Here is a 27,781-nt window from a genome sequence, read left to right on the forward strand (position 1 = left end):
TGTGTGTGTGTGTGTGTGTGTGTGTGTGTGTGTGTGTGTGTGTGTGTGTGTGTGTGTGTGTGTGTGTGCGTGTGCGTGTGCGTGTGTGTGTGTGTGCGGGTGTGATGCATAACACCCTCTGAATCAGACCTTTGTCATCTAGCCTTAAGATATTATCTTTCTATTCTGTCCTAATTTTCACCTTCTGTCAATCATTGCACAATCTTCCCAAAAGGTTGAAACTAACTGTAGCATCAGATAAATTAAACCTACAGTGTAGAGGTCCTCTCTAGCTCAGCTGGTAGAGCGCAATGCCAAGATGGTGAGTTTGGTTCCCAGGACAACCTATATATCAAAAATGTATGCATGCATGACCATGTTGCTTTGGAGGAAAGTGTCTGTTAACTGGTATATATTATTACATAATTAGTGAAACATGGTATGCTCTCTCCATTTTTCAAACATGTAGGCGTGAATGGAAGAAGGAAGTTAGCTACTCACCCTGCATATTGAGTCAGGAGTAACGTTTATTTCCAAACAGCAACGTTTTACATTGCCAGATAATGTTAGCCAGAGGCAAAATGTAAAAATTGTACTAAGCGTAAATAAAGAAAAGAATGACTTGCACATTGTTATGACACATTAAATCAAGTCTTAACTTGTACTGTCACAACTTGTTGCCAAGTTCTTGATAACATTTTATTGAAATTGTACAATAATGGAGCATTAATGATGGATTGGATTTATAGAGTGCCTTTCTACCAACCGAGATATTCAAACACTTTACATAGTAAGGGGGTAACTCAAGTCTACAATTAACATTGTATAAACACATTTATTTTCAATCAATCAAACCAAATGTATTTTATGAAGCCCTTTTTACGTCAGCAGTTGTCACAAAGTGCTTTAGCGATATCCAGCCTAAAACCCCAAAGAGTAAACAATGCAGAGGCAGAGGCACAGTGGTGAATAGCTAAATACACTTTTCAAGGTTCATTAACTAATATGAGACTCCTAGACATTAATTCATGTACATTCCTGTGCCACAGGGCTCCTAAATCATACCGGTACATCTGTTTGACTAGTCATGCCCACTTGAGGGTTTTTAACATGTGACAGTGTCCGGCTACCATTGATTGAGACATGGTTCTTTAAACACGGCATATGTTTCTGCAGCAGAATCCGGAAGTGGTTCTGGAATTTTCTCCCCACAAAGGTGTAGAAGGCAGGATTGATACAGAAGTACAGATACGTGACCATACGAGTAACATGCAGAGCATAGTCAAGTTTACGGAGTTCCACACAGTCGACTTCAGCTGCTTGAAGCATCACCACCACATTATAAGGAGTCCAGCATGCAAAGAACAGCAGTACTATGACAAATATGAGTCTCACCGTCCTGTACTTGTTGGTCATCCTGGAAGAGATGACCGTCATGGCAATCCTAACATAGCAGTAAAAAACAACAATGAGAGGAAATAGGAAAAACAAACCTAACTGGAGGTATGGCCCCGACAGCTCCAATTCCTCAGAGACAATCGATTCTGGGGTACCAACTTCCTCACACACCAACCCCTGGTAGTAATGCTCGGCCTGGTCGTAGAGTAGAAACGGCTTGATGCACGCCAGGAGGCTGATGCCCCACACAGCGGCGGATGAGGCGAGGGCGTAGCTCCTCCGACGTAGCCTGGTGGACGGCACGGCGTAGACCACTGCCAGGTACCGGTCAAAGGTCAAGAGGGTGAGGAACAGGATCGAGCTGTAGAAACCCAGGAAGTAGGCGCTGCCCACAATCTTACACCAGACCCGGCCGAAGATCCAGCTGGACTTGTGGTGGTATACGGCCCAGAAGGGCAGACTGGACATGAAGATCAGGTCCGACACAACCAGGTTGAGGAGGAAGATGTTCCCCACCGTGTTGAGTTTCTCGAACTTGAAGATGATATAGAGGACCAAGCTGTTTCCCACCACGCTCAGTGTGAAAATCAGCAGGTAGAAGGTGGAGAGTTTGACCCCAAAGTCGTGGTTTGTTTCTCTGTTGCAGAGCGGAGCGTCCGTCTCTGAGCTGTAGTCCAGGTAGCCCGCTGTTGTTTCCCCAAACGAGGAGTTCATGTCCATTTCCATTGCTTGGTGTGTTTACTCAAAACCTGTCAAAACATTGCCAGCTCTTACAGTAAACAACTTATTTAAATCGGTAGAAATTGAGAGAGGAAAATATACATTTTAGCTGACTTACCCAAAACTTTTGGCTGGCTTGTTTGCTTGCAGCAAGTAAATGTAAAAGTTTCTTTGTCTTCAAGTAAGACTCAGCCTAGGTTAGGAAATACACAGAGGAGGTAGGTGTGTGCGTGTGCGTGTGCGTGTGTGTCAGCCGGGTGTGATGCATAACACCCTCTGAATCAGACCTTTGTCATCTAGCCTTTAGATTTTATCTTTCTATTCTACAGAAGTGGTGCATATTGGGGGTTGGGAAAAAAATCATTTTGTGTGTCCTGTGTGTTCTACTTTCAGCACACGTCCTCCAACATATGTCAGGTGGATATATATACTATACAAATATATTTGCACTCTTGCACTTTACTAAAATACTTCTCTATTTCTTCTAAAATCAGTTGAAATTGAAGAAAACATTTGGTATCCACACCTTGTTAATGAATTTTTAACATTGCAGAACCAACTTTATTTCTGTAAACTTAAGCTGACAATTTATATTTAGAAAATAAAGGCAAATGGCATGGACAAAATTATTGGCAACCTTTGGCCAAGATAACTCCCTACAAATGCTTATTTTAGCCATCGATGAGCTTGCTGCACATTTCTAGATAGTAATTTGTCCCACTTTTCAGCAGCAAACTGCTCTAATTATTCAATCTTTGAGGGGTGCCCTCCACCAACTGCTGTTTTCAGTTCTTGCCATAGGTTATGGATGTGATTCAGGCCTTCCCTGTGGCTCAGTTGGTGGAGCATGGTGTTTGCAACACCAGGGTTGTGGGTTCGATTCCCACGGGGGGCCAGTATGGAGGGAAATACATTTAATTGAAATGAAATGTATGCATTCACTACTGTAAGTTGCTCTGGATAAGAGCATCTGCTAAATGACTAAAATGTCATCTGGACTCTTCGCTGGCCACTCTAGAACAGTCCAGTGCTTCTTCTTGAACCATTCCAGGGTGCTTTTGATGTGTGTTTGGGGTTGTTGTCCTGCTGGAAGATCAACAACCTTCAACAGAGACCCAATTTTTGGACACTGGGTAGAACATTGCATCCCAGAAAATCTTGATTGTCTTATGTCTTGCATACATTCAAGGCCCCCAGTACCAGAGACAGCAAAGCAACCCCACAGAATTACCGATGACCAAACTAATCATTCAATGAAAAGAACACCCTTTTGCTGCCTCTGGTACTTATGGAACACATCATGAAATCATGAAAAATCATGGGGGAAAATCATGAAATAAAAAATTAAATCAGCAGATTATCAGGGCATTTTGAAGTCAATGTTCAACCTAGTGTCCAAAAACTGTCTCCATCAAAGGAGGTTGGTGACACCTTAATTGGGGAGAACGGTTTGTGGCTGATTTCAAGGTTTTACTGCTAACCTACAAAGCATTACATGGGCTTGCTCCTACCCATCTTTCCGATTTGGTCCTGCCGTACATACATACGCGTACGCTACGGTCATAAGATGCAGGCCTCCTTACTGTCCCTAGAATTTCTAAGCAAGCGGCTGGAGGCAGGGCTTTCTCCTATAGAGCTCCATTTTTATGGAATGGTCTGCCTATCCATGTGAGAGACGCAGACTCGGTCTCAACTTTTAAGTCTTTACTGAAGACTCATCTCTTCAGTAGGTCCTATGATTGAGTGTAGTCTGGCCCAGGAGTGTGAAGGTGAACGGAAAGGCACTGGAGCAACGAAGCACCCTTGCTGTCTCTGCCTGGCCGGTTCCCCTCTCTCCACTGGGATTCTCTGCCTCTAACCCTATTACAGGGGCTGAGTCACTGGCTTACTGGTGCTCTTCCATGCCGTCCCTAGGAGGGGTCCGTCACTTGAGTAGGTTGAGTCACTGATGTGATCTTCCTGTCCGGGTTGGCGCCCCCTCTTGGGTTGTGCCGTGGCGGAGATCTTTGTGGGCTATACTCGGCCTTGTCTCAGGATGGTAAGTTGGTGGTTGAAGTTATCCCTCTAGTGGTGTGGGGGCTGTGCTTTGGCAAAGTGGGTGGGGTTATATCCTGCCTGTTTAGCCCTGTCCGGGGGTATTGTCGGACGAGGCCACAGTGTCTCCCGACCCCTTCTGTCTCAGCCTCCAGTATTTATGCTGCAGTAGTTTATGTGTCGGGGGGCTAGGGTCAGTCTGTTATATCTGGAGTATTTCTCCTGTCTTATCTGGTGTCCTGTGTGAATTTAAGTATACTCTCTCTAATTCTATCTTTCTCTCGGAGGACCTGAGACCTAGGACCATGCCTCAGGACTACCTGGCCTGATGACTCCTTGCTGTCCCCAGTCCTGGCCGTGCTGCTGCTCCAGTTTCAACTGTTCTGCCTACGGCTATGGAACCCTGACCTGTTCACCGGACGTGCTACCTGTCCCAGACCTGCTGTTTTCAACTCTCTAGAGACAGCAGGAGCGGTAGAGATACTCTGAATGATCGGCTATGAAAAGCCAACTGACATTTACTCGCCACCCCTCATATCCTGGTTCCTCTCTAGGTTTCTTCCTAGGTTCTGGCCTTTCAGGGGAGTTATTCCTAGCCACCATGCTTCTACATCTGCATTACTTGCTGTTTGGGGTTTTAGGCTGGGTTTCTGTACAGCACTTTGTGACATCAGCTGATGTAAGAAGGGCTTTATAAATACATTTGATTGATTGATTGGTAATGCCTAGAACGGTATCAGTGGAATGGTATCAAATACATGGTTTCCAGGTGTTTGACGGCATTTCATTTGCTCCGTTCCGGCCATTATGAGCCGTTCGACCCTCAGCCGCCTCCATTGGTCTCCATTGAAGGTTGTGGGTCTTCCAGCAGGAAAACAACCCCAAATACAAATCAAAAAGCACCCAGGAATGGTCAAGAAGAAACGTTGCACTGTTCTGGAGTGGCCAAAGAAGAGTCCAGATCTGAATCACATCCACCCTTCAAAGGGTTTGCTGCTGAAGAGTGGGCCAAAATGCCAGTAAAAAAGGTGCAGCAAGCTCCTTAATGCTACATAAAGCATTTGTCAGAAGTTATCTTGGCCAAAGGCTATGAAACCAAGTACTAGCTCTGGGGTGCCAAAAAATGATGTCCATGTCATTTGTCTTTATTTTCTAAATTAAAATCGTTCTGCAATGTTGAAAATCCAATAACATAGTGTGGAGACCAAACGTTTTAAATTTCAACTTATTTTAGAAGAAATTGGGAATTATTTAAGAAAAGTGCAAGTGTGGTAATATATTTGTCCAGAACTGTATTTACCTGAATTCCTTACCACCCCAGTAAATCTGTCACTACCGAAACATAGTGAAAAAAGTTTCAATAAAAGGAGAACCATGCACAGTAGTGATGATTTTGATGAACCTTTTACAGATTCATTTTATAATTTTTATTTCCTTACCAAATTAACCAAAAATGTACCTTAAAATTGAATTTTGATATTTATAATCTCTATTATTCTCTGTAAAATGTTAATCTTGATTTTATGAATCTGAAATTTGTTGAGTGATTAAATTACATGTGCATCTAATTAATTATGTTGTTAGATGTTTAAATTATAATTTGTATCCATCTTTATTTTGGCAAAACAACAGGCATTTTGTTGTCAAGTGTCATTCAGAGATAAATGGAGGAGTCTATCAGTGGTTCTCAATCCTGGTCCTGGGGACCCAAAGGGGTGCACATTTTTGTTTTTGCTCTAGCACTACACACCTGATTCAGATCATCGAAGCCTTTTGATGAGTTGATCATTTGAATCAGCAGTGTAGTGCTAGGGCAAAAATAAAAATGTGCACCCCTTTTGGTCCCCAAAGCCAGGATTGAGAACCAGTGGTCTAGATGGATATAACTAATTTAGTACAGACATTGCCATGGAGGGCTTCCACCATTTAAAAGTAGTCAACTGGGTGGGGATTCCTATGGGTTGGGAGTGACCACCCAATGATTAGAGAGCACTCTTTATTCAAATTGGGTTGCCTATGGTTTGCAAACCAAAGACTATGGTAACATCCAGGAGCCAAGACCAAGATTTATACCAGGACATTGGACCCAAGATCCAGACCTATGACAAGTTATAGACCAAATGAAGTGGTCTCAAGACCAAGACCACTAGATCAAGAGTCCGTGGGCCCTTTCTTCAATTGTAAGAAACTTCAGTAGAGTACAGTATATGACAGTACAGTATAGCACATCATAGACGTTTATATTTTGGCCAAATAGATGTCAATGTTTGGGCTCTTGGAGGGTAGGAGCCGCCCTGGTGGCTATGCATCTCAACACTCTACACTTTTTCCTGAAGTGTGCACTTGTCCACTACTCACATGGTGGTCATCTGTAGCTCAGCTGGTAGAGCATGGCACATGCAACTTTACAATGGAGACAGCCTCAATGGTATCATTCCAGAATTAATGCTAAATTGTAATTATTTTCGCCTCTATGGCCTATTTATTGCCTACCTCCCTACTCATCTACATTTGCACACATTGTACATAGATCTTGCTACTTTTCTTTTCTTTTGTGTTATTGACTGTACGTTTGTTTATGTGTAACTGTTGTTTTTGTGGCACTGCTATGCTTTATCTTGGCCAGGTCGCAGTTGTAAATGAGAACTTGTTCTCAACTGGCCTACCTGGTTAAATGAAGGTGAAATAAATCGAAATAAAAATTTAAATGGCGCTGCCTGTGCTGTCACAGACGCCATAATTGCATAGATACGAAGATGAGACCTCTACATATCTCTATGATGTCAATTGTTTCGGTTGTGACCTTTTCAGTTTGGACAATTTTGACTTATTTTGGACTTTAAAGAATCCCAATATCTAACATATAGCTGGCTATCTTTCATTTAAACAGATGTACATCCCAGAAAACATATATAGTACCAGTCAAAAGTTTGGACACGTACTCATTCCAGAACATTTCTTTATTTTGACTATTTTCCTCATTGTAGAATGGTGAAGACATCAAAACTATGAAATAACACATATGGAATCATGTAATAACCAAACAAGTGTTCAACAAATCAAAATATATTTTATATTTGAGATTCTTCAAAGTAGCCACCCTTTGCCTTGATGACAGCTTTGCACACTCTTGGCACACTCAGAAGATATCTCTATTTGCTAAAAGACCAAGTTCGTATTATGGCAAGAACAGCTCAAATAAGCAAAGACAAACGACAGTCCATTTCTTTAAAACATGAAGGTCAGTCGTTTCTGAACATTTCAAGAACTTTGAAAGTTTCTTCAAGTGCTGTCGCAAAAACCATCAGGTGCTATGATGAAACTGGCTCTCATGAGGACCGCCACAGGAAAGGAAGACCTAGAATTACCTCTGCTGCAGAGGATAAGTTACTTAGAGTTAGCTGCACCTCAGATTGCAGCCAAAATAAATGCTTCACAGGGTTCAAGTAACAGACACATCTCAACATCAACTGTTCAGAGGAGACTGTGTGAATCAGGTCTTCATGGTCGATTTGCTGCAAAGAAACCACTACTAAAGGACACCAATAACAAGAGACTTGTTTGGGCCAAGAAACACGAGCAATGGACATTAGACCAGTGTAAATCTGTCCATTGGTCTGATGAGTCAAAATTTGAGACTTTTGGTTCCAACCGCCGTGTATTTGTAGAGTTGGTGAACAGATGATCTCCACATGTGTGGTTCCCACTGTGAATCATGGAGGAGGTGTGATGGTGCTTTGCTGGTGACACTGTCAGTGATTTATTTAGAATTCAAGGCACACTTAACCAGCATGGCTACCACAGCATTCTGCAGTGATACGCCATCCCATCTGGTTTGTGCTTAGTGGGACTATCATTTGTTTATCAACAGGATAATGATTCAAACACACTTCCAGGGTGTGTAAAGGCTATTTGACCAAGGAGAGTAATGGAATGCTGCATCAGATGACCTGGCTTCCACAATCACCCAACCTCAACCCATTTGAGATGGTTTTGGATGAGTTGGACTTTCCGAGTGAAGGAAAAGCAGCCAACAAGTGCTCAGCATATGTGAGAACTCCTTCAAGACTGTTGGAAAATAATTCCTCATGAAGATGGTTGAGAGAATGCCAAGAGTTTGCAAAGCTGTCATTTATTTTTTTTATTTAACCTTTATTTAACTAGGCAAGTCAGTTAAGAACAAATTCTTATTTACAATGATGGCCTACCAAAAGGCAAAAGTCCTCCTGTGGGGATGGGGGCTGGGATTAAAAATACAAATAAATTAAATAAAAATATAGGACAAAACACACATCACGACAAGAGAGAACACAACACTACATAAAGAGAGACCTAAGATGACAACATAGCATGGCAGCAACACATGACAACACAGCATGGTAGCAACACAACATGACAACAACATAGTAGCAACACAACATGGTAGCAGCACAACATGGTACAAACATTGTTGGGCACAGACAACAGCACAAAGGGCATGAAGGTAGAGACAACAATACATCATGCAAAGCAGCCACAACTCAGTAAGAGTGTCCATGATTGAGTCTTTGAATGAAGAGATTGAGATAAAACTGTCCAGTTTGAGTGTTTGTTGCAACTCGTTCCAGTCGCTAGCTGCAGCGAACTGAAAGGACAAGGGACCCAGGGATATGTGTGCTTTGGGGACATTTAACAGAATGTGACTGACAGAACGAGTGTTGTATGTGGAGGATGAGGGCTGCAGTAGATATCTCAGATAGGGGGGCGTGAGGCCTAAGAGGGTTTTATAAATAAGCAACAACCAGTGGGTGTTGCTGCAGGTATACAGAGTTGACCAGTTTACAGAAGAGTATAGAGTGCAGTGATGTGTCCTCTTTGGGCTAGGCGTGCCGCTAGCGCCCCACCTCGACAACATCCGGTGAAATTCCAGAGCGCGAAATTCAAAATGCAAAATTTGTAATATTAAACATTCATGACAATACAAGTGTCTTACATCGTTTAAAAGCTTAACTTCTTGTTAATCCAGCCGCTTTGTCAGATTTCAAAAAGGCTTTACGGCGAATGGTAAAGAACATCTAGCCGCTCAAGAGCACCCTTACCTGCTGATCTATAAATTATGTCTCCATAATCTAGCATGGGCAGGATGGTCATCTGAATCAAGGTTAGTTTGGCAGCTGAGGTGAAAGAGGAGTGATTACGAGAGAGGAAACCAAGTCTAGATTTAACTTTAGGCTGCAGCTTTGATATGTGCTGAGAGAAGGACAGTGTACAGTCTAGCCATACTCCCAAGTACTTGTATGAGGTGACTACCTCAAGCTCTAAACCCTCAGAGGTTGTAATCACACCTGTGGGGAGAAGGGCATTCTTCTTACCAAACTACATGACCTTTGTTTTGGAGGTGTTCAAAACAAGGTGAAGGGCAGAGAAAGCTTGTTGGACACTAAGAAACAAAATCCGGGGAGGGGCCAGTTGAGTATAAGACTGTATTATCTGCATATAAATTGATGAGAGCTTCCTACTTCCTGAGCTATGTTATTGATGTAAATTGAGAAGAGCGTGGAGCCTAAGATCGAGCCTTGGGGTACACCCTTGGTGACAGGCAGTGGCTGAGACAGCAAATGTTCTGACTTTATACACTGCACTCTTTGAGAGAGGTAGTTAGCAAACCAGGCCAAAGACCCCTCAGAGACACCAATACTCCTTAGCCGGCCCACAAGAATGGAATGGTCTACCGTATCAAAAGCTTTGGCCAAGTCAATAAAAATAGCAGCACAACATTGCTTAGAATCACGGGCAATGGTGAAATCATTGAGGACCTTTTAGGTTGCAGTGACACATCCATAACCTGAGCGGAAACCAGATTGCATACCAAGGCAAAGGGTTGCTACTTTGAAGAATCTAAAATATATTTTGATTTGTTTGACACTTTTTTGGTTACTACATGATTCCATATGTGTTCCATATTATTCTACAATGTAAAAAATAGTAAAAATAAAGAAAAACCCTTGCTTCACATATTTATTGATATTTTGGGAGTGACACTTCGTAAAAATACATGAAGATTTACCAACTTGCTAACTAATTTTCTTCAAAATGTTTGCAGACATACTACTCACCATGTGGCCATGCTGGAGGGGGGCAATCCCATCACCTGGTGATATTTGTAGGGTTGTGGCTTAAGCCAGGGTTTCCCAATCTCGGTCCTGGGGCCCCCCTGGGTGTATTTTTTTTATTTTTTTTGCCCTAGCACTACACAGCTGATTCAAATAACCAAGTCATCATCAGGCTTTGATTATTTGAATCAGATGTGTAGTGCTAGGGCAAAAAAACTAAACGTGCACCCAGGGGGGGCCCCAGGACCGAGTTTGGGAAACCCTGGCTTAAGACACATTCATTCTAGTCTTTTATTGTGAGTGTTTCAGTAGTGACATCAAAATCTTTTTTTTTTGAAAGACGTTTAAAAATAAACAAAACTACTAATTAGATCAGTATCTTTGAATGTAATAATAGAACAACTCAAGATGTCCTATTGAAATAACTGTTTAAAAAATTACAAAAATCAAGAATTGCTTTATTTTCAAACATGAAGTTTAGGAGTCAGGGTTTGGGACAGCCACCTCTGAATAGAAATAGCTGTATAAACAATTACTTTGTACTAAATTAAATGTAACTATATGTTTGTTATTGCCTTGGATTGTATTAGAACATATCATGAAGTAAATAAATGTCCTAAGTTTGGATACTTACATGTTTTTTTGCACCACTCATGCAGAATCACCCATATACAGTACAGTCCAACCATATAACCACATAACAGTTGATGTAAAAGATGGAAACTTGGATATCATAAAATACATAAAAGCATCTGAAAATCTATTACAATATTTTAAATGTAAAAAAACAACAACACCAAAACAGCTTAACCATTCATACACATGTCAGCGTCTGTCATCTCCCATGGCACATCACGTAGCCCCTGTAGTTAAATCAGGAGGTACAGCACATCATGTAGCCCCTGTAGTTAAATCAGGAGGTATAGCACATCATGTAGCCCCTGTAGTTAAATCAGGAGGTATAGCACATCATGTAGCCCCTGTAGTTAAATAAGGAGGTATAGCACATCATGTAGCCCCTGTAGTTAAATAAGGAGGTATAGCACATCATGTAGCCCCTGTAGTTAAATAAGGAGGTATAGCACATCATGTAGCCCCTGTAGTTAAATAAGGAGGTATAGCACATCATGTAGCCCCCGTAGTTAAATAAGGAGGTATAGCACACCATGTAGCCCCCGTAGTTAAATAAGGAGGTATAGCACATCATGTAGCCCCCGTAGTTAAATAAGGAGGTATAGCACATCATGTAGCCCCCGTAGTTAAATAAGGAGGTATAGCACATTATGTAGCCCCCGTAGTTAAATAAGAAGGTATAGCACATCATGTAGCCCCCGTAGTTAAATAAGGAGGTATAGAGGTATAGCACATCATGTAGCCCCTGTAGTTAAATAAGGAGGTATAGCACATCATGTAGCCCCTGTAGTTAAATAAGGAGGTATAGCACATTATGTAGCCCCTGTAGTTAAATCAGGAGGTATAGCACATCATGTAACCCCTGTAATTAAATAAGGAGGTATAGCACATCATGTAACCCCTGTAATTATATAAGGAGGTATAGCACATCATGTAACCCCTGTAATTAAATAAGGAGGTATAGCACATCATGTAACCCCTGTAATTAAATAAGGAGGTATAGCACATCATGTAACCCCTGTAATTATATAAGGAGGTATAGCACATCATGTAGCCCCTGTAGTTACATCAGGAGGTATACTGTAGTATTTGAAGGTATAGTATGATATTTAAAGTAAAATAAAAACAATTACATGAAGTATGGACAATGCAATATGAATCATTTGGCTGTATCAAACAAAGAACATGTTTTAACAAAGATATGCAAAACACATTTGAAGTAGTTCCTGAGGTTTAATTTCATTTATGGTATGGGTTTATAAAGGCACAAGGTGAATTCATATCTACAGTACAGTTTTCGTAGTTGGGATACATTTTAAGCCGAAATACTCACGATGTTGTCTTGTAAAAATGCACCAGGCACTTACTATATTAGCACATTCTGTGGTTGAATCCAGGTAGCCTGTTATTGAACAAATTAGCAGTTACTCTGTGTTTACCTCAGCCCACAACCTTTTGACATGCTGTAAAATATTTACATATGGAGGGCTTGACAACAACAACTTATGGTATACATTTTTTAAAATATGTTTCACACCCTGGTTTTACAAAACATTTTTCCATGGTGTACTTATATGTAATGCCTCGTGTCCAGCAAGGAGGTAGCGTTACAGTTCCAAGGACTATGATGATTATTTTTGGACAATCACCATTAAAAGTCCAAAACATATGGTTTCTATAATTTATCCTGAAACCTACAAACATACAGTATATGAAACCACGCATATGTCTCAATATAGACCTAGTTTCAGTTAATCAGGACAAATATTTCTACTGAACAGCAAAGTGGACTCCCATATGCCTTAAAACAGGGTTTCCCAACCCTCTCCTCAGGGACCATAGGTCTTTTTACATATTTGTTGTAGCCCTAAACTGGCACACCTGATTCAATTAGTCAATTATCACCAAGCCCTTTACTAATGGAATCAGGTGTGCCAGTTCAGGGCTAGAACAAATGTGTGAAACGTCTGGGTGTCCACGAGGAGAGGGCTTTTAAGCATAGGTGTCCAATCTTATCTGCAAAGAGCCAGTGTGGGTGCAGACCGTTATTCCATATTCAGGTGTTAGTGTATGGCTGGAGCAAAAGCCTGCAGCTAAACACTCCCCTTTGCCGAAAAGATTGGACCTCACTGTCAAAAAGTACTGTATGGCGTTTCATATTGACCCCCACATTAAAGCCCGTCCTCCCCTCTAGGGGCCCCTTCCTCTCAGAAGTTGGGCCCTTTGCTGTAGGGGTCATTCCTGAGGTTGTAGGCCTGGTAGCAAGAAGACATGTCACACACTCCTGGTAGTCCTGATGACCCTTGTTTCCCTGGCATTCCGGGACTTCCTGACTTCCCAGGCATCCCCTGAGTGCCCGGGCGTCCGATGCCATCCGATCCGCGAGGCCCCTGAACTCCTGCCCGTCATTAAGAAGAAATACTGTAAGGGGATATGACTCCACAGAACGAGCAGTGTGTTTTCATGTTTCAGAATAATCAATGATGATGGTTTCATATGGAGTGATGGGATATGAGGCTCTAGAAGAACATTTGTGTCGGTATAGAAAGCGAGCTAGCATTTTATGCTCTCTGGAGGATACCTTTTTAAAAGACTCCAATCGCTGATAGAAGGGGCAAATTAGTCATGATTAACCGCTAACTAGCCACTTTAGCCTGTTCAATCTCTGAATCCCTAGGTGCTAATCCCTAGGTGTACGGCTAATCAACAGCTAGCATGTCGTTAGTGCCCAACGGTTAATTTGCCATTGTATTAGCTTACCTGACTGTCCAGTAGGGCCTGGCGACCCTGGACGACCCTCTCCTTTGGTGCCTTTGAGTCCTCTTGGTCCAGTGTCACCTAAGGATGATTTCTAATCATTATACTGTGTATAGAACCAACATGACTCTAGCTCACCTGCTAACATAACATACTCCACTGTTACTTCAAGTGGGTAACACTTTCTATGAAGCTGTAAATATATTGAACTGCAATCTAAATACATTGAACTGCAATCTACTCAGCAAACTGGATGCAGTCTATCACAGTGCCATCCGTTTTGTCACCAAAGCCCCATATACCACCCACCACTGCGACCTGTATGCTCTCGTCAGTTGGCCCTCTCTACATATTCGTCACCAGACCCACTGGCTCCAGGTCATCTATAACTCTTTGCTAGGTAAAGCTCTGCCTTATGTCAGTTCACTGGTCACGATAACAACACCCACCCGTAGCACGCGCTCCAGCAGGTATATCTCACTGGTCATCTCCAAAACCAACACCTCCTTTGGCCGCCTTTCCTTCCAGTTCTCTGCTGCCAATGACTGGAACGAATTGCAAAAATCGCTGAAGTTGGCTATCTGAGCAGCTAACCAATCGCTGCAGCTGTACACAACCCATCCAATCACTAGCAGTTCTGGGGGGGGGGGGGGCAGTGCCCCTGTATCAACAATTTTGGACCCCCTTGTGGCCCCCCTAAATGTGGAGTATGAAATAATTTTTACATAAATAATTTTTGCTATCGTTCTTTTTTTACATCCATTATTAGACAGTGGCAACGCGGAACACTAATTTAACCCACACATTTTCTAACCCACACATCGGCTTTAGGCGGAACACAACAGTATCGTACCACATACAAAACGATATGACAACAATAACGTCTAATGTAACTGGCCCCTCTAACAGTACAACTGGCCCCAGCTTGCCCCCCCCAGTTGAAATGGTCTAGAACCGCCACTGCATCCAATCTACCTACCTCATCCCCATATTGTTTTAATTAACTTTTTTGCTCTTTTGCACACCAGTATTTCTACTTGCACATCATCATCTGCACATCTATCACTCCAGTGTTAATTTGCTAAATTGTAATTACTTCGATACTATGGCCTATTTATTGCCTTACCTCCTCACGCCCTTTGCACACACTGTATATAGACTTTTTTTTCTATTGTGTTATTGACTGTACGCTTGTTTATTCCATGTGTAACTCTGTGTTGTTGTTTGTGTCTCACTGCTTTGCTTTATCTTGGCCAGGTCGAAGTTGTAAATGAGAACTTGTTCTCAACTGGCCTACCTGGTTAAATAAAGGTGAAATAAAAAAATTACCAGCAAAGTGCTTTACAAGACTAGCTATGGTGTTCAGCTCATTGCTCCTTATAACCAATTATATAAATGTAGTCATCTCTATAATTCCGTACACATACGTGGTTCATAGGTGAATTATAGGGGAGTAATGTTTTATTTCCATGTGTTACCATGTCATAATTCCTTTATCCTAACCTGTAGATGAATGCGTTACCAAACACTCAGTAGAGTCTTTGGGGTTTCTGTACAGATGTGTTACCTTTGACTCCCTGGGGCCCCTGCATGCCGGGGGTTCCTGGGTATCCTAGTGAGCCGATTCTACCAGGATAGCCCGGGGTTCCTGAGGAACCTTTGAGTCCTGGTGCTCCAGGCTGTCCCGGGGGTCCCTTCACCGTCTCACACGGCTCACATCTGCTGAGAGGGGCTAGTGTCTGCAGCAGCTGGGGGAGTTGATCTGGGAGGGCCCAAGCACAATTTGGTTCAATCAAATCAATGTTAATCAGTCAATCAATCAAGTTATTAAGGGAACCATTGTTTACAGTCATTAATATGTCTCATGATTTAAACTTCTTATTTGAGTATAGCTGGAAAAATATCCCACGTATTACTGCAGCAAAAATATGAATAGCACCAGATAAACATATTGCTATTAACTGTAATATGATGCTGTAAGGATGTTACCGTTTTACCTTCCTGCCCTAACCAATACATATTCATATTGAACATGAATTCTAAGGCATAGTCAGATCCCTACACTCAATTTACTTTTCAATATGTGTATTGTTTAATCCCCACAGTCTTAAGCTGCTGAGTCAACAACGAGCCGCACGCTTTCCAGCTTACTTCAATTTGCACTTTAGTTATTGACGCCGCATAGCTACCGCTGGGCGGCTGGTGACAGGTACTTACTCCGCAACACGTCGCCGCAGAGCTTCATCATGTGGTCGTCAGAGGGAGGCTTCCCCTGGAAGACACAGATAAGGCCAAATGGGTTAGACGGTTGATGTCTGGATGGCGAAGGCCATGGAGAAATGGACACGGTGCTTTTAGACAAAGGCCAGGATTCAGGAGAACTCACAGGCTTCCCAGGGTAGCCCGGCGTTCCCGGTTGCCCAGGCGACCCGTCCTCGCCGGGAGATCCCCGTGGGCCAGCGGCCCCCACGTGTCCCATGCCTCCTTTCTTCCCATCGGTGCCTCTGACACCGATATCCCCTGTGATGCCTTTCTGATTATCGTGAGGAGAAATATGGTCATAAACTGTATAGAACTAAACACAGTAGATAGGACCTTTGCATACAGAGCTCGTTTGCATTTAAAATGTCTGTTATAGCCTACAATGTATCTGCCTTGAGACTAGAAAATTAATAAGCGTTCCAGACTAGGTGTTCAAAGAAATCCTGGTGGAAATATGCCGACATGCATCTTTTAAAATGTGAATGTTGAACTTGGTGTTCAAGAGCCTGATGTGATATGGATTTCACAGTAGGTTTACTGACATGTCTACCTATCTAGACCCTGCGGGTGTGATGTCGGAGGCTTCATGGTATGACATGTTCAGTAGTGTTCCTCAGCTCAGATGGCTTGAGAGGACCTGGTCTCTGGTGTAGAATGAGGCAGAATGGATTATATCTAATGCAGCAGTTTATTCTACAAACCTGTCCTTTGCTTCCCCTGGGTCCAGCTTCACCCTGGCAGAGAAGGAAGAGGAAAATGAGAGAAAGAGCCTGTTAAAAAAGTTCTGCTTGAATATCAAAGAAACACTCTCTTTCAGAAGCTCTTCATTCACTCTGCTCTGATAAAAGTACAAATATTTTTCCCTTGCTGCAGTCTTACTTACTACAGTTGATGCAGAGGTACATTTTTTTTTAAATAAACCGACATACTGTTCGCCTAATGCTGTTGTATATCAAATACGAGTCACAGCCAGTGCAATGGCCACAGGGAAAGTTATGACTACAAATTGTTTACCCATAAATAGTGTTATGTAAAAGTGACAGGCAAATCCACTGTGCCTGATATTGGCCGAGTTGCCATTTGTGTGTGGGGGGGGGAATAAAAAAGACCAAGGAATAAAAAACATTTTGTAGTTCAAGTTGATTTGATATCCACTGCCACCCAGTGCCCTGGTCATGTAACTGCACTCACCGGTAAGCCGGGGTTCCCAAGGGCTCCATCGGTGCCTCGTTCGCCCTGGAACAAGATACAGGGTTGGGGGGATGGATGATGGGAGAGGGGAGGAAGATGGGAGGCATCATAGGAGGGTATTGGAGAGCGCTCGCCACTAAAAGGTCATCATTAGTATTCACAGCCAAGGAGAGACCCAAGGGTCTCATTGACCTTTTAAAAACACATCACCTGAGTTTCCCCTACCTCCCCTCTCTTCCCTCCCTTCCAACCACTCTGCTCTGAAGTCTGCCTCTATCACGGTCGCCCTGCTGTGATTGTAAGGCTATAGGAAGCACAAATCAAAGCACAGAGCCAAAGACACTACACTCTGTAGTCACAGCACAGAGCCCTTAAGGGAGGACTGACTTCGGTGCGAGAAAAGCTTTGTTCCTCGTGATTAAGACATGACTAACACTCATTATTTTCTTGTCAGTGTCCTGGAGAGATATGAGTATGTACAGTACAGTGCTCTAAATATAGTGTAGGACTCTACGTGCAGTATAGGGTTCTAAGGAGCCTACAGGGTAGCCTTGCCTAAGAGCTCATAGGAGCAGGAGCCTATCTCTGTAGCGTAAGGCAGCTTGATGTAGTACACAACCTGGACAGAACTCTAGTCTCTAGAGCCTTACTTAATGCTGTGTGCCAAGCAGAGACACATTGGGTAGCATTTTTTGTCTTTGGTATGACGCGGCCGGGGATTGAACACCCAACCTTCCAATCTCAAGGCGGACAGTCTAACCACAGGGCCACTAAGGAGCGTTGTAAATGCAGTATAGGGTTCTAAGTACAGTAGAGTACATGGCTCAGTTGGTAGAGCATGGTGTTTGCAACACCAGGGTTGTGGGTTCGATTCCCACGGGGAACGAGTACGGAGAAAAAAATGTATGCATTCACTACTGTAAGTCGCTCTGGATAAGAGCGTCTGCTAAATGACTAAAATGCAAATGTAAAATGTTCTAAGTATGAACTTGATTGTTTGGATGATAAGCCATTCACTAGTCCTTGTCTTATGTGCTGTGTATTGCGAGCTCTATAGGTCACTGCAAACAACCATCCACCAACCCAATATCTAAATGTCACTATGACAGGAATAAATGACAATGAACTGAACCACCCCCCCGTGTTTCAGAGACAGACAAGACAGAAGATGACGATACCTGACTTCCTCTGGGACCCGCCTCTCCAGTTTCTCCCTGAAAAACAGTGGCTGTAATAACCAACGGGTAGGCGTCTGGGCGTGCCTGCATACAGTCTGAAGGACAAGCTCTCAGTGCGTGTGAATGACAACACGTAAGAGGAATGAAATATGCATTATGCAAAAAGACATCAGCGCTTACTGCAAAACAGGCAAATGAACAAGCTCCCTGATACCGAGAACCATAAATCATTCATAAATCATGTCTTTAGAGCCGCACACTGCCTCATTAAGCCAAAAGGCCCCCCTACAGGCAATAACACAGTTATGTTATCTGAGATTTGGGCTCTATCTCAATTCGTCTTTCTGTGATTCTTTGCATCCTATCTCCTTGTCTCCTTCTCGACCGTATTGGAGAAGGTCAAAGGCCCCTCCCCTCAGACCTTCTTGTCTAGTGTTTTTGAGAAAGAAGCAAGGAAAGAGGGTTCAAGGAATCAAGGAAAGATTAATTGAGATCTAAAGTCTATGGTGGTGCATGCTGATGTCCTTACCTTGGGACCTTTGAACCCAGGTAGGCCATTAGTGCCCGGGGACCCAAGGAAGCCTGCCTCTCCTGGTGTGCCCTAAAGAGTGAAAAAAAAGCATGGTAAATAGCTGGGGTAAGTCTTCTTAGTGCAGGCTCTGGGTGGAAGTAGTCTGTAGGCAGAGCGCTAGGGTCAGCTTACCCTGCCCCAATACTAACTTTAACCATCAACGGGGCAATCTGCAGTTGATACATACATTTTTGCACTTATAACTTAACGATATGTACCTATTGATTCTTGAAGAATATAACTTCTAAATGCCTCATGAGCTTAGTTCAACGGTCATACCCCGTCAGAACCCAAAATAGATGCTTGTTTTACTCCAATGTTTGTAAACAAAGTAAATGTACACACACACTATACAGCCTCAAGACATGGTTAAAACTATCGTTTTGATGTCATGGCTTGTCAGTCCTTGGATCCATAGCTCTGTCTATGAATTTGAGAGTGGTTGGTTGCATTTCTCTAGCCCCATCCCTCAGCTTTTTACTGAACCAGGGATGTATGTTATCTGTCCATAGTCTAATCGATCATGGAGTGTGTCTCTGGTGCCTTTCTCACCTTTTGGCCTGGCATTCCTGGGGAGCCATCGGAACCTCGCTCCCCCTCGCTTCCCTGAATACAGACACATAGGAATTAGCACGCAAAACACTGACACACACGTTCGCACGCACACATTCACACACGCAAACACATGCACTCACTCAAACACGCACAAACACACATGCACACACACAGCATTGCCAACAAACACAGAGCTGATGAAGCTTCTTTTGTAAAACAGAAGGCTACTTGAAATTCAAGACAATAGTCTATTTACTCAACAATGAAAGACTAGAATTACTTTTACACCCGAAACGCACTTTGGTAAAGAAATATCACATTGGGAGAGATAATTCTAGTATTATCAGTAAGCCATTCGGAGAGTAGAGAAGAACCCACACACTGGGGATGAAAAGCTGCAGCATTAGCATAATCGCTAATTAAAATGGCTGATGGACAAACCTTTGGGCCATCGCGTCCACTGGCTCCAGGGTCTCCCTGGGGGCCTTGAATTCCCTGGGCATATAAAAACACAGACAGTTGGCCTGCAGGCAGTGTGACAGGATGCGTGACAGCTTAGTCACCAACCACTGAGAGGGAATTAGATGGCAGATGCCCCATTCTGGTTCATTTTATAAAAAGGGGATGTGCAATGAGGCTTTAACCCTATCCATCTGCAAATACACTTAGCTACTGTTCCTCATTGTTCATGTTAGGATGACTACTGTTATTAATCACTGCAACTGGTCTATTTGCATGTTAATCACTGATATACAGTAATGTAATGTGTTCAAACTATATCCCAGACCACAAGTGTGTGTGAGTAATTGTACGAGGGTCATTAATGTGAAGTTAAAAACTGCACTAAACAAAAATATAAACGCGACATGTGAAGTGTTAGTCCCATATTTCATGAGCTGAAATAAAAGATCCCAGAAATGATCCATACACACTAAAAGCTTATTTCTCGCACATTTTGTGCACAAATTTGTTTACATCCCTGTTGGTGAGCATTTATCCTTTGCCAAGATAATCCAATCACCTCACAGTTGTGGCATATCAAGAAGCTGATTAAACAGAATTACCATTAAACAGGTGAACATTGTGCTGGGGACAATAAAAGGCCACTCTAAAATGTGCAGTTTTGTCAAACAACACAATGCCACATATGTCTCAAGTATTGGTAAAAAAAAAAGCAAAAAAAATTGAGGGAGCATGTAATTAGCACGCTGACTGCAGGAATGCCCACTGTTGCCAGATAATTGAATATTCATTTCTCTACCTTAAGCAGCCTCCAAACGTTGTTTTGGAGAATTTGTCCTCACAACCGCACACCACGTGCAACCACGTCAGCCCAGGACCTCCACATCCAGCTTCTTCACCTGCGGGATGGTCTGAGACCAGCCACCCGGACAGCTGCTAATAATGTGTATTTGCACAACAGAAGAATTTCTTCACAAACTGTCAGAAAACGTTTCAGGGAAGCTCATCTGCGTGTTCGTCATCCTCACAAGGGTCTTGACCTGACTGCAGTTCGGCGTCGTAACCAACATCAGTGGGCAAATGCTCGCCATCGATGGCCACTGGGACGTTGGAGAAGTGTACTCTTCACAGAAGAATCCCGGTTTCAACTGTACCAGGCAGATGGCAGACAGCGTGTACGGCATCGTGTGGGCGAGCGGTTTGCTGATGTCAACGTTGTGAACAGAGTGCCACGTGGTGGCAGCGGGGTTACGGTATGGGCAGGCATAAGCTACGGACAACGAACACAATTGCATTTTATCGATGGCAATTTGAATACACAGAGATACCGTGCCATTCATCAGCTCATGTTTCAGCATGATAATGCACGGCCCCATGTCGCAAGGATCTGTACACAATTTCTGGAAGCTGAATGTCACAGTCAGTTCTTCCATGGCCTGCGTACTCACCAGACATGTCACCCATTGAGCATGTTTGGGATGCTCTGGATCGGCGTGTATGACAGCATGTTTCAGTTCCTGCCAATATCCAGAAACTTCGCACAGCCATTGAAGAGGAGTGAGACAACATTCCACAGGCCACAATCAACAGCCTGATCAACTCTATGGGAATGAGATGTGTTGCGCTGCATGAGGCAAAATATGGTCACACTAGATACTGGCTGGTTTTCTGATCAACAGCCCTGCCTTTATTTGGGGGGGGGGGGGGGGGGGTGACATCTGGGACCAACATGCATATCTGTATTCCCAGTCATATGAGATCCACAGATTAGGGCCTAATGAGTTTATTTCAATTGACTGATTTCCTCACATGAACTGTAACTCAGTGTAGATACCATGTCTTTACTAAACAGAACAATTCATTCAAATTTGAGGGAAGAAAATACTTAAATTCAAATGTAGATGATTGCTCTAACTTAGTAACAAGTGTAGTTATGCAGCTTCACTGAACCAGAAGAGGGCAGCAATGGAACACCATATGATGCACAGCTCGATGGCTCTGCTTGAATAGGGACAAGCTGTTCCTTACTCACCAGTGGAGGGTGCCCAATCACCTCGTCTAATCATAGTCCCTTTATGGATCACTGTCAGAGCTCTCTTAATGCATAATGGATCATTAATTAAGAGAGAATTACATTTCAGCGACAATTAAATAGGCATGTTACAGTACGTGATGTGTATTGTAATTCCTCCCGTGGAGAAAATGACTGCAATTGAAATAAAGTCATAAAGATGCTCGTTCATTACTACATTTACGTCATTTCGCAGACACTCTTATCCAGCGCGACTTACAGGCGTAATTAGGGTTAAGTGCTTTGCTCAAGGGTACATTTTGCACCTAGTTGGCTCGGGGATTCGAAGCAGAGACCTTTCGGCTACTGGCCCAACGCTCTTAGCCACTAGGCTACCTGCCACCCTAGTATGTGTGCAATCGGTTAAATCATTGAACTGGGATTGCTTGTCATTGTACAGATGTTGACACCCACCTGTGGACCTTTTGGACCAGTTGATCCCTTCTGCCCAAGTGCTCCTCTCTCTCCCTGTTGGATGAGAAGAGATGAATGCCTCCCACTGCAAGGTAGTCAATCTAATTACTTCTGTGCCTCGGAAATCCTCCTTGTGTTGACTTGAGGCCGGGGACTTTTCTTACTCTAATATGGTCTCAGGTTTCAATCTATCTCTGATCCCCTATTATTCCAGTTATTGACTGGATATTAGTAGCAGAGTTCTTTTTTATTCTGTTCTTACATGTGGCTTAAAGACTGTCCTTGCATCCATAGCTCTGTCAATGAATTTAAGTGTTTACATTTCACCAGACCCATACATCAGCTTTACCAAACAAAGTGACAGTGCTTCTACATCTGCATTGCTTGCTGTTTGGGGTTTTAGGCTGGGTTTCTATACAGCACTTTGTGACATCGGCTCATGTAAAAAGGGCTTAATAAATACATTTGATTGACAGTGCCAGGCTGCCTTTAAATACTTTCTTATTTACTCACATGCAAATAGGAAAGTCTTACCTGAGGTCCTGTTGGCCCCGCCCCTCCAGGAAGCCCCCGGATCCCCTGGAGATGACACACACAGCAGGTCAGCTGACACAGCAGTGGCACAGTGAGTGACAAGAAAAGTGGGCCCCAGTTTAATTGCTTAGTAGTCAATTCATAATTTCCTCCTCTTCTAGTTACAGTACCGCCATTAAGGCATTTGTAGAATGGCACAGCGGAGAGGATGAATAAAACGATCTGGCATGGCAAACCACTTGTTGCAGTGTGGAGTGCTTGCCTTGCATACAGTACATGCCAGTCATCCATTCCAATGAGGCCATGATGAGCCACAGTGGAGGGCATTGGGAGACCTTTGGAACACATGCCCAGATGCGCTGTGATGATTGTTTTCCTTGCATTCTAAATTGGTTTAATGGATCCCGCGTCTCTTCCCCCTGGTTTCCGCTGGGGGTCCGATACGCTGTATTCACCTCATTTACAGCCAGCGGGGCCTTCATGCACTTTGCTAAGTAATTACACACAGGAGAGGAGAACAGAGTGCCAGTATACCACGTGCTTAGAATTTCAGAGAGGGCCATTGTAAAGACATGCCCTCGCCACCCACTGGCTTAGATGGAATCAACCTAACCACTGAGGTAGTAGAGGTGATAGATTGTATTTTCACCTGTTTAAATAGTCATATGGTGTTAAACTCTATTCTAATACTGCTAAAATAAATAAGCATGGGTGAAAGTAAGGCAGTACAGTCCGGTACGGGGGGGGTATGCCGTACCAGTAAAACATGCGCCTATCAAAATAATTCAAACAAAATGTCAAGAAAGACGGTAGGTTATTACACCACTTTTTATAATCACCGCAGATCAGAGGCATGGAAATGGGTGGTATAACCTACGCTCCAAAATGCGATGTGGTTTGACGAGAACACAGAAGGTTTGCCAAGGAAGAGATGAGTGGCCGACACTGAGACTCACATGGACAGCAGTGGACTCTGGCCTAATGACAATCGTAAAGTATTGTCATGACACTTTGTGATGTTGTGTAACGGATGTTTCTTTCCTTTCATCACTGTTTGGAGGCTGAAAATACACGAAGTATACAAAACATACTCAGTGTATTTCCAGCCTGCTCTTTCCATGACAGACTGACCAGGTGAAAGCTATGATCCCTTATTGACGTCACTTGTTAAATCCACTTCAATCAGGGTAGATGATTGGGAGGAGGCAGGTTGAAGAAGGATTTTTAAGCCTGGAGACAATTGAGACATGCATTCAGACAGTGAATGGGCAAGACAAAATATTTAATTTCCTTTGAGCGGGGTATGGTAGTAGGTGCCAGGCGCACAGGTTTCTGTCAAGAACTGCAATGCTGCTGGGTTTTTCACGTTCAGTTTCCCGTGTGTATCAAGAATGGTCCGCCAACCAAAAGACAGCAAGCCAGCTTGACAACTGGGGGAAGCATTGGAGTCAATATGGGCCAGCATCCTTGTGGAACGCTTTCGACAGCTTGTAGAGTCCATGTCCCGACGAATGGGAAAAGGGGGAGGTGCACCTCAATATTAGGAAGGTGTTCCTAATGTTTGGTATACTCATTGTATGTTGCGAGTGGGAAGCGGGACTAGGCGTGACACTGTGTAATTCTATGATTAGACGCATACCATTTTTTGGTAGGTCCCGTACCGGGGAAGAAATGTATTCTACTTTCACCCCTGGAAATAAATTATGTTCTTAGTACTGCAAAGCCACAGCGCAAAAGTGATAACCAATGTAGAGGGGCTAAGGTTAGAAGTGAATGACAATAGAAAACCTTAGTGACTGCTTCCTGTGTCTGAGGTGTGACGTATTGATAGATTCATGTAATAATGTATTTACAAGGCAGATACATATGCCGGTTCCCACTTTAGATAAAGAGTTCTACAGCAAACAAGGGAGCTGTCTGGATGGGGTACTGTTTTTACAGACCTGCTGAAAATACATATCCATTTTCCCTGGAGGACTTTCAAATACCACATGGAAAGATAAAAACCTGAGCTCTGACCACGTTCTCCATTTTCCCTGGAGCTCTGACTGCGTTCTAAAGTACTCTAGCATCAAGCGGGTAAAATCGATAGTTTACAGAGTTTCACAATTTTTAATAGCAAACACAAAAAATAGAGGGGTGTAGCCGTTGTTTACATTAATCAAAACATACCTGGCTAAATATGGGCAATATCATTCTGAAAAGAAACCAGCATCTGTTATATCAAACATTTCCCAAAACAACCCAAAGAAAACACTGATAAGACATGGCCCCGTCCCAACTGAAGGTGTGTTGTATTTTGAAGCGGGTCCTGGATTGAGCGTCTCTATTACTCTGCAATCTCTCAGCGCCACACCTGCGTGCGCGCACACACACAAACACAGGAACCTGCTTCCGTAGCACAGTAAATAAAATCCCGGTGAATGGTGTTGGAAGAAAGCACCATCTGACTCTGCTGGCCCTCTCCCTGCCCCTAGTGTCTTCTGTCTATCTCCATTGTAATTAACCTGCTAGAGCACAACCACTTCCACCCACAGTGGAATGCATCCAGATCATCAAGGGGTTGGCTGCCGGAGGATGCCCACACTCTTAGGAAAAGGTGGCGGAGAGGAGGAGAGAGGGATACAAGAGAGAGAAGAAAGGAGAAGAGAGGAAACAGGAACATGACGGTCCCTTTGACACCCCCCACTGCTGCATGCTGTTTGGCGTTAATGACAAATATGATCAGAAGAGGCCCACATTGATGAAAAAGTGCTTCCGTTAGTTTTTTTTAATGCCTTAGCGTGCAAAGAGAAAACTTGGTGAGAAAAGCGTGGGACGAGCTGACCTTGGTTTCGAGGTGCGGAGAGCGCCTCAGCACGCAAGGGCGTATGCTTTGATGAATTTAAAGGCAATGGGGCCCCTGCCAATCTCCCTTCCAAAATGGCAATCTAGACCTACTTCTGTATGTTTTAGCGAGTCTAGGGACTTGCTAAAAGCATGCTAATTTAGTCAGACAAGCAGAACATATTACACTCTTAGAAAAAGGGTTCCAAAAGGGTTCTTCTGCTGTCCCCATAGGATAACCCTTTTTGGTTACAGGTAAAACCCTGTTTTGTTCCAGGTAGAACCCTTTTGGGTTCCATCTAGAACTGTCTGTGAAAGGGTTCCACATGAAACACAAAAGGGTTCTACCTCGAACTCAAAACGGTTCTCCTATGGGGAGAGCCAAATAACTATTTTAGGATCTAGATAGCACCTTTTTTTCTAAGAGTATACAGTCCATAAAGTGTGTGGGTGACAATGACGACCAAACCAGACTTTTATCCTGGTTTATTAAATGTAGGCCTATGGCTGGAAGCGTTAGCACCAAATAAATGGAGACCACAGCAGCAGTGTGACTTAACATTTTAGGGTAGCATACAGGCCTCCTATTATCCCCAAAAAACTAGAATAGTGTAGGCTAGCAGATAGTGATATTGAGTCATTTCATCTTACCGTCCAAACGCATTGTATGCAGCCGGGAATACACTTGTATCCCCCATGGACCGGTTCGTTCCTAAAACATTCTCCATTCCGGCTGCAAAGGCATCAATTTCCTCCTTAACTAGATTTAGTGGTGAGAAGGAGGGAAAAATATGTATACTTTCTTTACGTAACACCATTTTCCACCACCATGCTAATGCTAATTTCTGATGTTGCACCCTGCTTTTAGCCAGGGGTAAACATCAGACTGCTGCAACCTGATTGGCTGAATGCGATACGCAACATCCAGGACTAGCATTCTTAGGCATTAGCCACTCTAGCATGGTGGTGGAAAATGGTGTTTCATAAAAATGTATTTTCTCAATTTCTTTACACCTTCTCGCCATTAAATCTAGTTAAGGAGGAAATCGATGCGTTTGCAGCCTGAATGGAGAATGTTTTAGGTACGAACCGGTCCACGGAGAATACGAGTGTATTGCTGGCTGCATACAATGTGTTTGGACAGTAAGATGAAATTACTCAATATCACCATCTGCTGGCGTTTGGGCTAGTCTATGTTGTACCATTTGTAAAACAGGAAGTTACATTGGATTTATTAGCCTAGTCCTGATTTCTGACCAAGGCTTAAGACTAATCATTTTGTATCTGCATATCAGCTATCCACATTTATAATGAGTTATTTTGAGCCTATTTGAAATGAGAATCAATGTGTTTACACAGTAGGTATTTCTTTATCCCTATGATCAGCTTGTCAAAAGTCGACGAATAGGCCTACAGTTGAAATCACTGATTCATGACAATTCAGCTCACAGAGGGGAACTCCCGGAATGCAGTCGCAAGTAGTCTAATTTCATTCTATAATGTCCATTTTATTTTTACCTGTCATGTTTTTAGAATATGGTGTTTTTTAACATGTCATTTTCAAATCGAAGCACATTTTTATTTGATAGGAAGCCATTTAGTCTATTTGATCGGAGACACATTTGAAAGGAAAAAAAGTATCTGTCTCATAACATTGTCATAAATATGGTCTCCAGTCAGTAGGCTACTGGAAAACCACATTGGCTACTACTCTTTCTACTACTGGCTACATGAATTATGTTAGATTACTTGAGTCTTGGTGGAGTGCCGCGGCGCTGCATCTCTCCAACAGCACCCTGGAGAAGCTCGCTGGGCATGGACAAGATACATTTTGCGCCCCTGACTTCTCTCACCCCTGACCACTGCTTATCCTGGGGCGGCATCAGCGCTCACCTAAATAGCCCATATGCCACTGGGTGAGAGAAGTTTCCATTGTTTTTGGGCAGAATTATGTGAGGTGTTATGTGTTGTTGGAGGTACGTCTTGTTCAGTTTAGCTCGGAAAATGCTGCCCTCGTCAATCTGGTCCGCCTAATCCTGCCCAATGGGCGGGCCGGCCCTAGCGTAGCCAAACTAAATCTTCAACCGCACGCTATCCAATTGCA

The 27,781-nt window shown here is 43.2% G+C and overlaps 2 protein-coding genes across 6 annotated transcripts in view; both read right to left on the reverse strand.

The window, feature by feature from the left end:
- Window positions 1–488: 488 nt before the first annotated feature.
- On the reverse strand, window positions 489–2,385 carry LOC115195205 (C-C chemokine receptor type 3-like). Its single transcript, XM_029754992.1, has 2 exons — window positions 2,216–2,385; window positions 489–2,126 (listed from the first exon to the last, which is right to left on the reverse strand). The coding sequence occupies exon 2, from the start codon at window positions 2,101–2,103 to the stop codon at window positions 1,039–1,041; it is 1,065 nt and encodes a 354-aa protein (XP_029610852.1). The 5' UTR covers window positions 2,104–2,126; window positions 2,216–2,385; the 3' UTR covers window positions 489–1,038.
- A 9,684-nt stretch (window positions 2,386–12,069) lies between these two features.
- The window catches only part of LOC115195647 (collagen alpha-1(XXI) chain), a 48,666-nt gene continuing 32,954 nt past the window's right edge, over window positions 12,070–27,781 (reverse strand). For 2 of the 5 annotated variants that reach the window (XM_029755725.1, XM_029755724.1), the window contains 13 exons: window positions 22,852–22,896; window positions 22,318–22,371; window positions 19,812–19,865; window positions 19,368–19,421; window positions 18,774–18,845; window positions 18,245–18,280; window positions 17,067–17,111; window positions 16,577–16,609; window positions 16,000–16,146; window positions 15,831–15,885; window positions 15,181–15,375; window positions 13,617–13,694; window positions 12,070–13,254 (listed from right to left, as the gene is read on the reverse strand). In XM_029755725.1, coding sequence (XP_029611585.1) covers window positions 13,064–13,254; window positions 13,617–13,694; window positions 15,181–15,375; window positions 15,831–15,885; window positions 16,000–16,146; window positions 16,577–16,609; window positions 17,067–17,111; window positions 18,245–18,280; window positions 18,774–18,845; window positions 19,368–19,421; window positions 19,812–19,865; window positions 22,318–22,371; window positions 22,852–22,896 — 1,059 coding nt within the window. In that variant the 3' untranslated portion in view covers window positions 12,070–13,063. Of the gene's footprint in view, window positions 13,255–13,616; window positions 13,695–15,180; window positions 15,376–15,830; window positions 15,886–15,999; window positions 16,147–16,576; window positions 16,610–17,066; window positions 17,112–18,244; window positions 18,340–18,773; window positions 18,846–19,367; window positions 19,422–19,811; window positions 19,866–22,317; window positions 22,372–22,851; window positions 22,897–27,781 lie in introns of those variants that run through there. The other 3 variants (XM_029755729.1, XM_029755728.1, XM_029755726.1) reach the window with 3 other exon arrangements.

This window comes from Salmo trutta, chromosome 6 (genome assembly GCF_901001165.1).
Source record: "Salmo trutta chromosome 6, fSalTru1.1, whole genome shotgun sequence".
NCBI lineage: Eukaryota > Metazoa > Chordata > Actinopteri > Salmoniformes > Salmonidae > Salmo > Salmo trutta.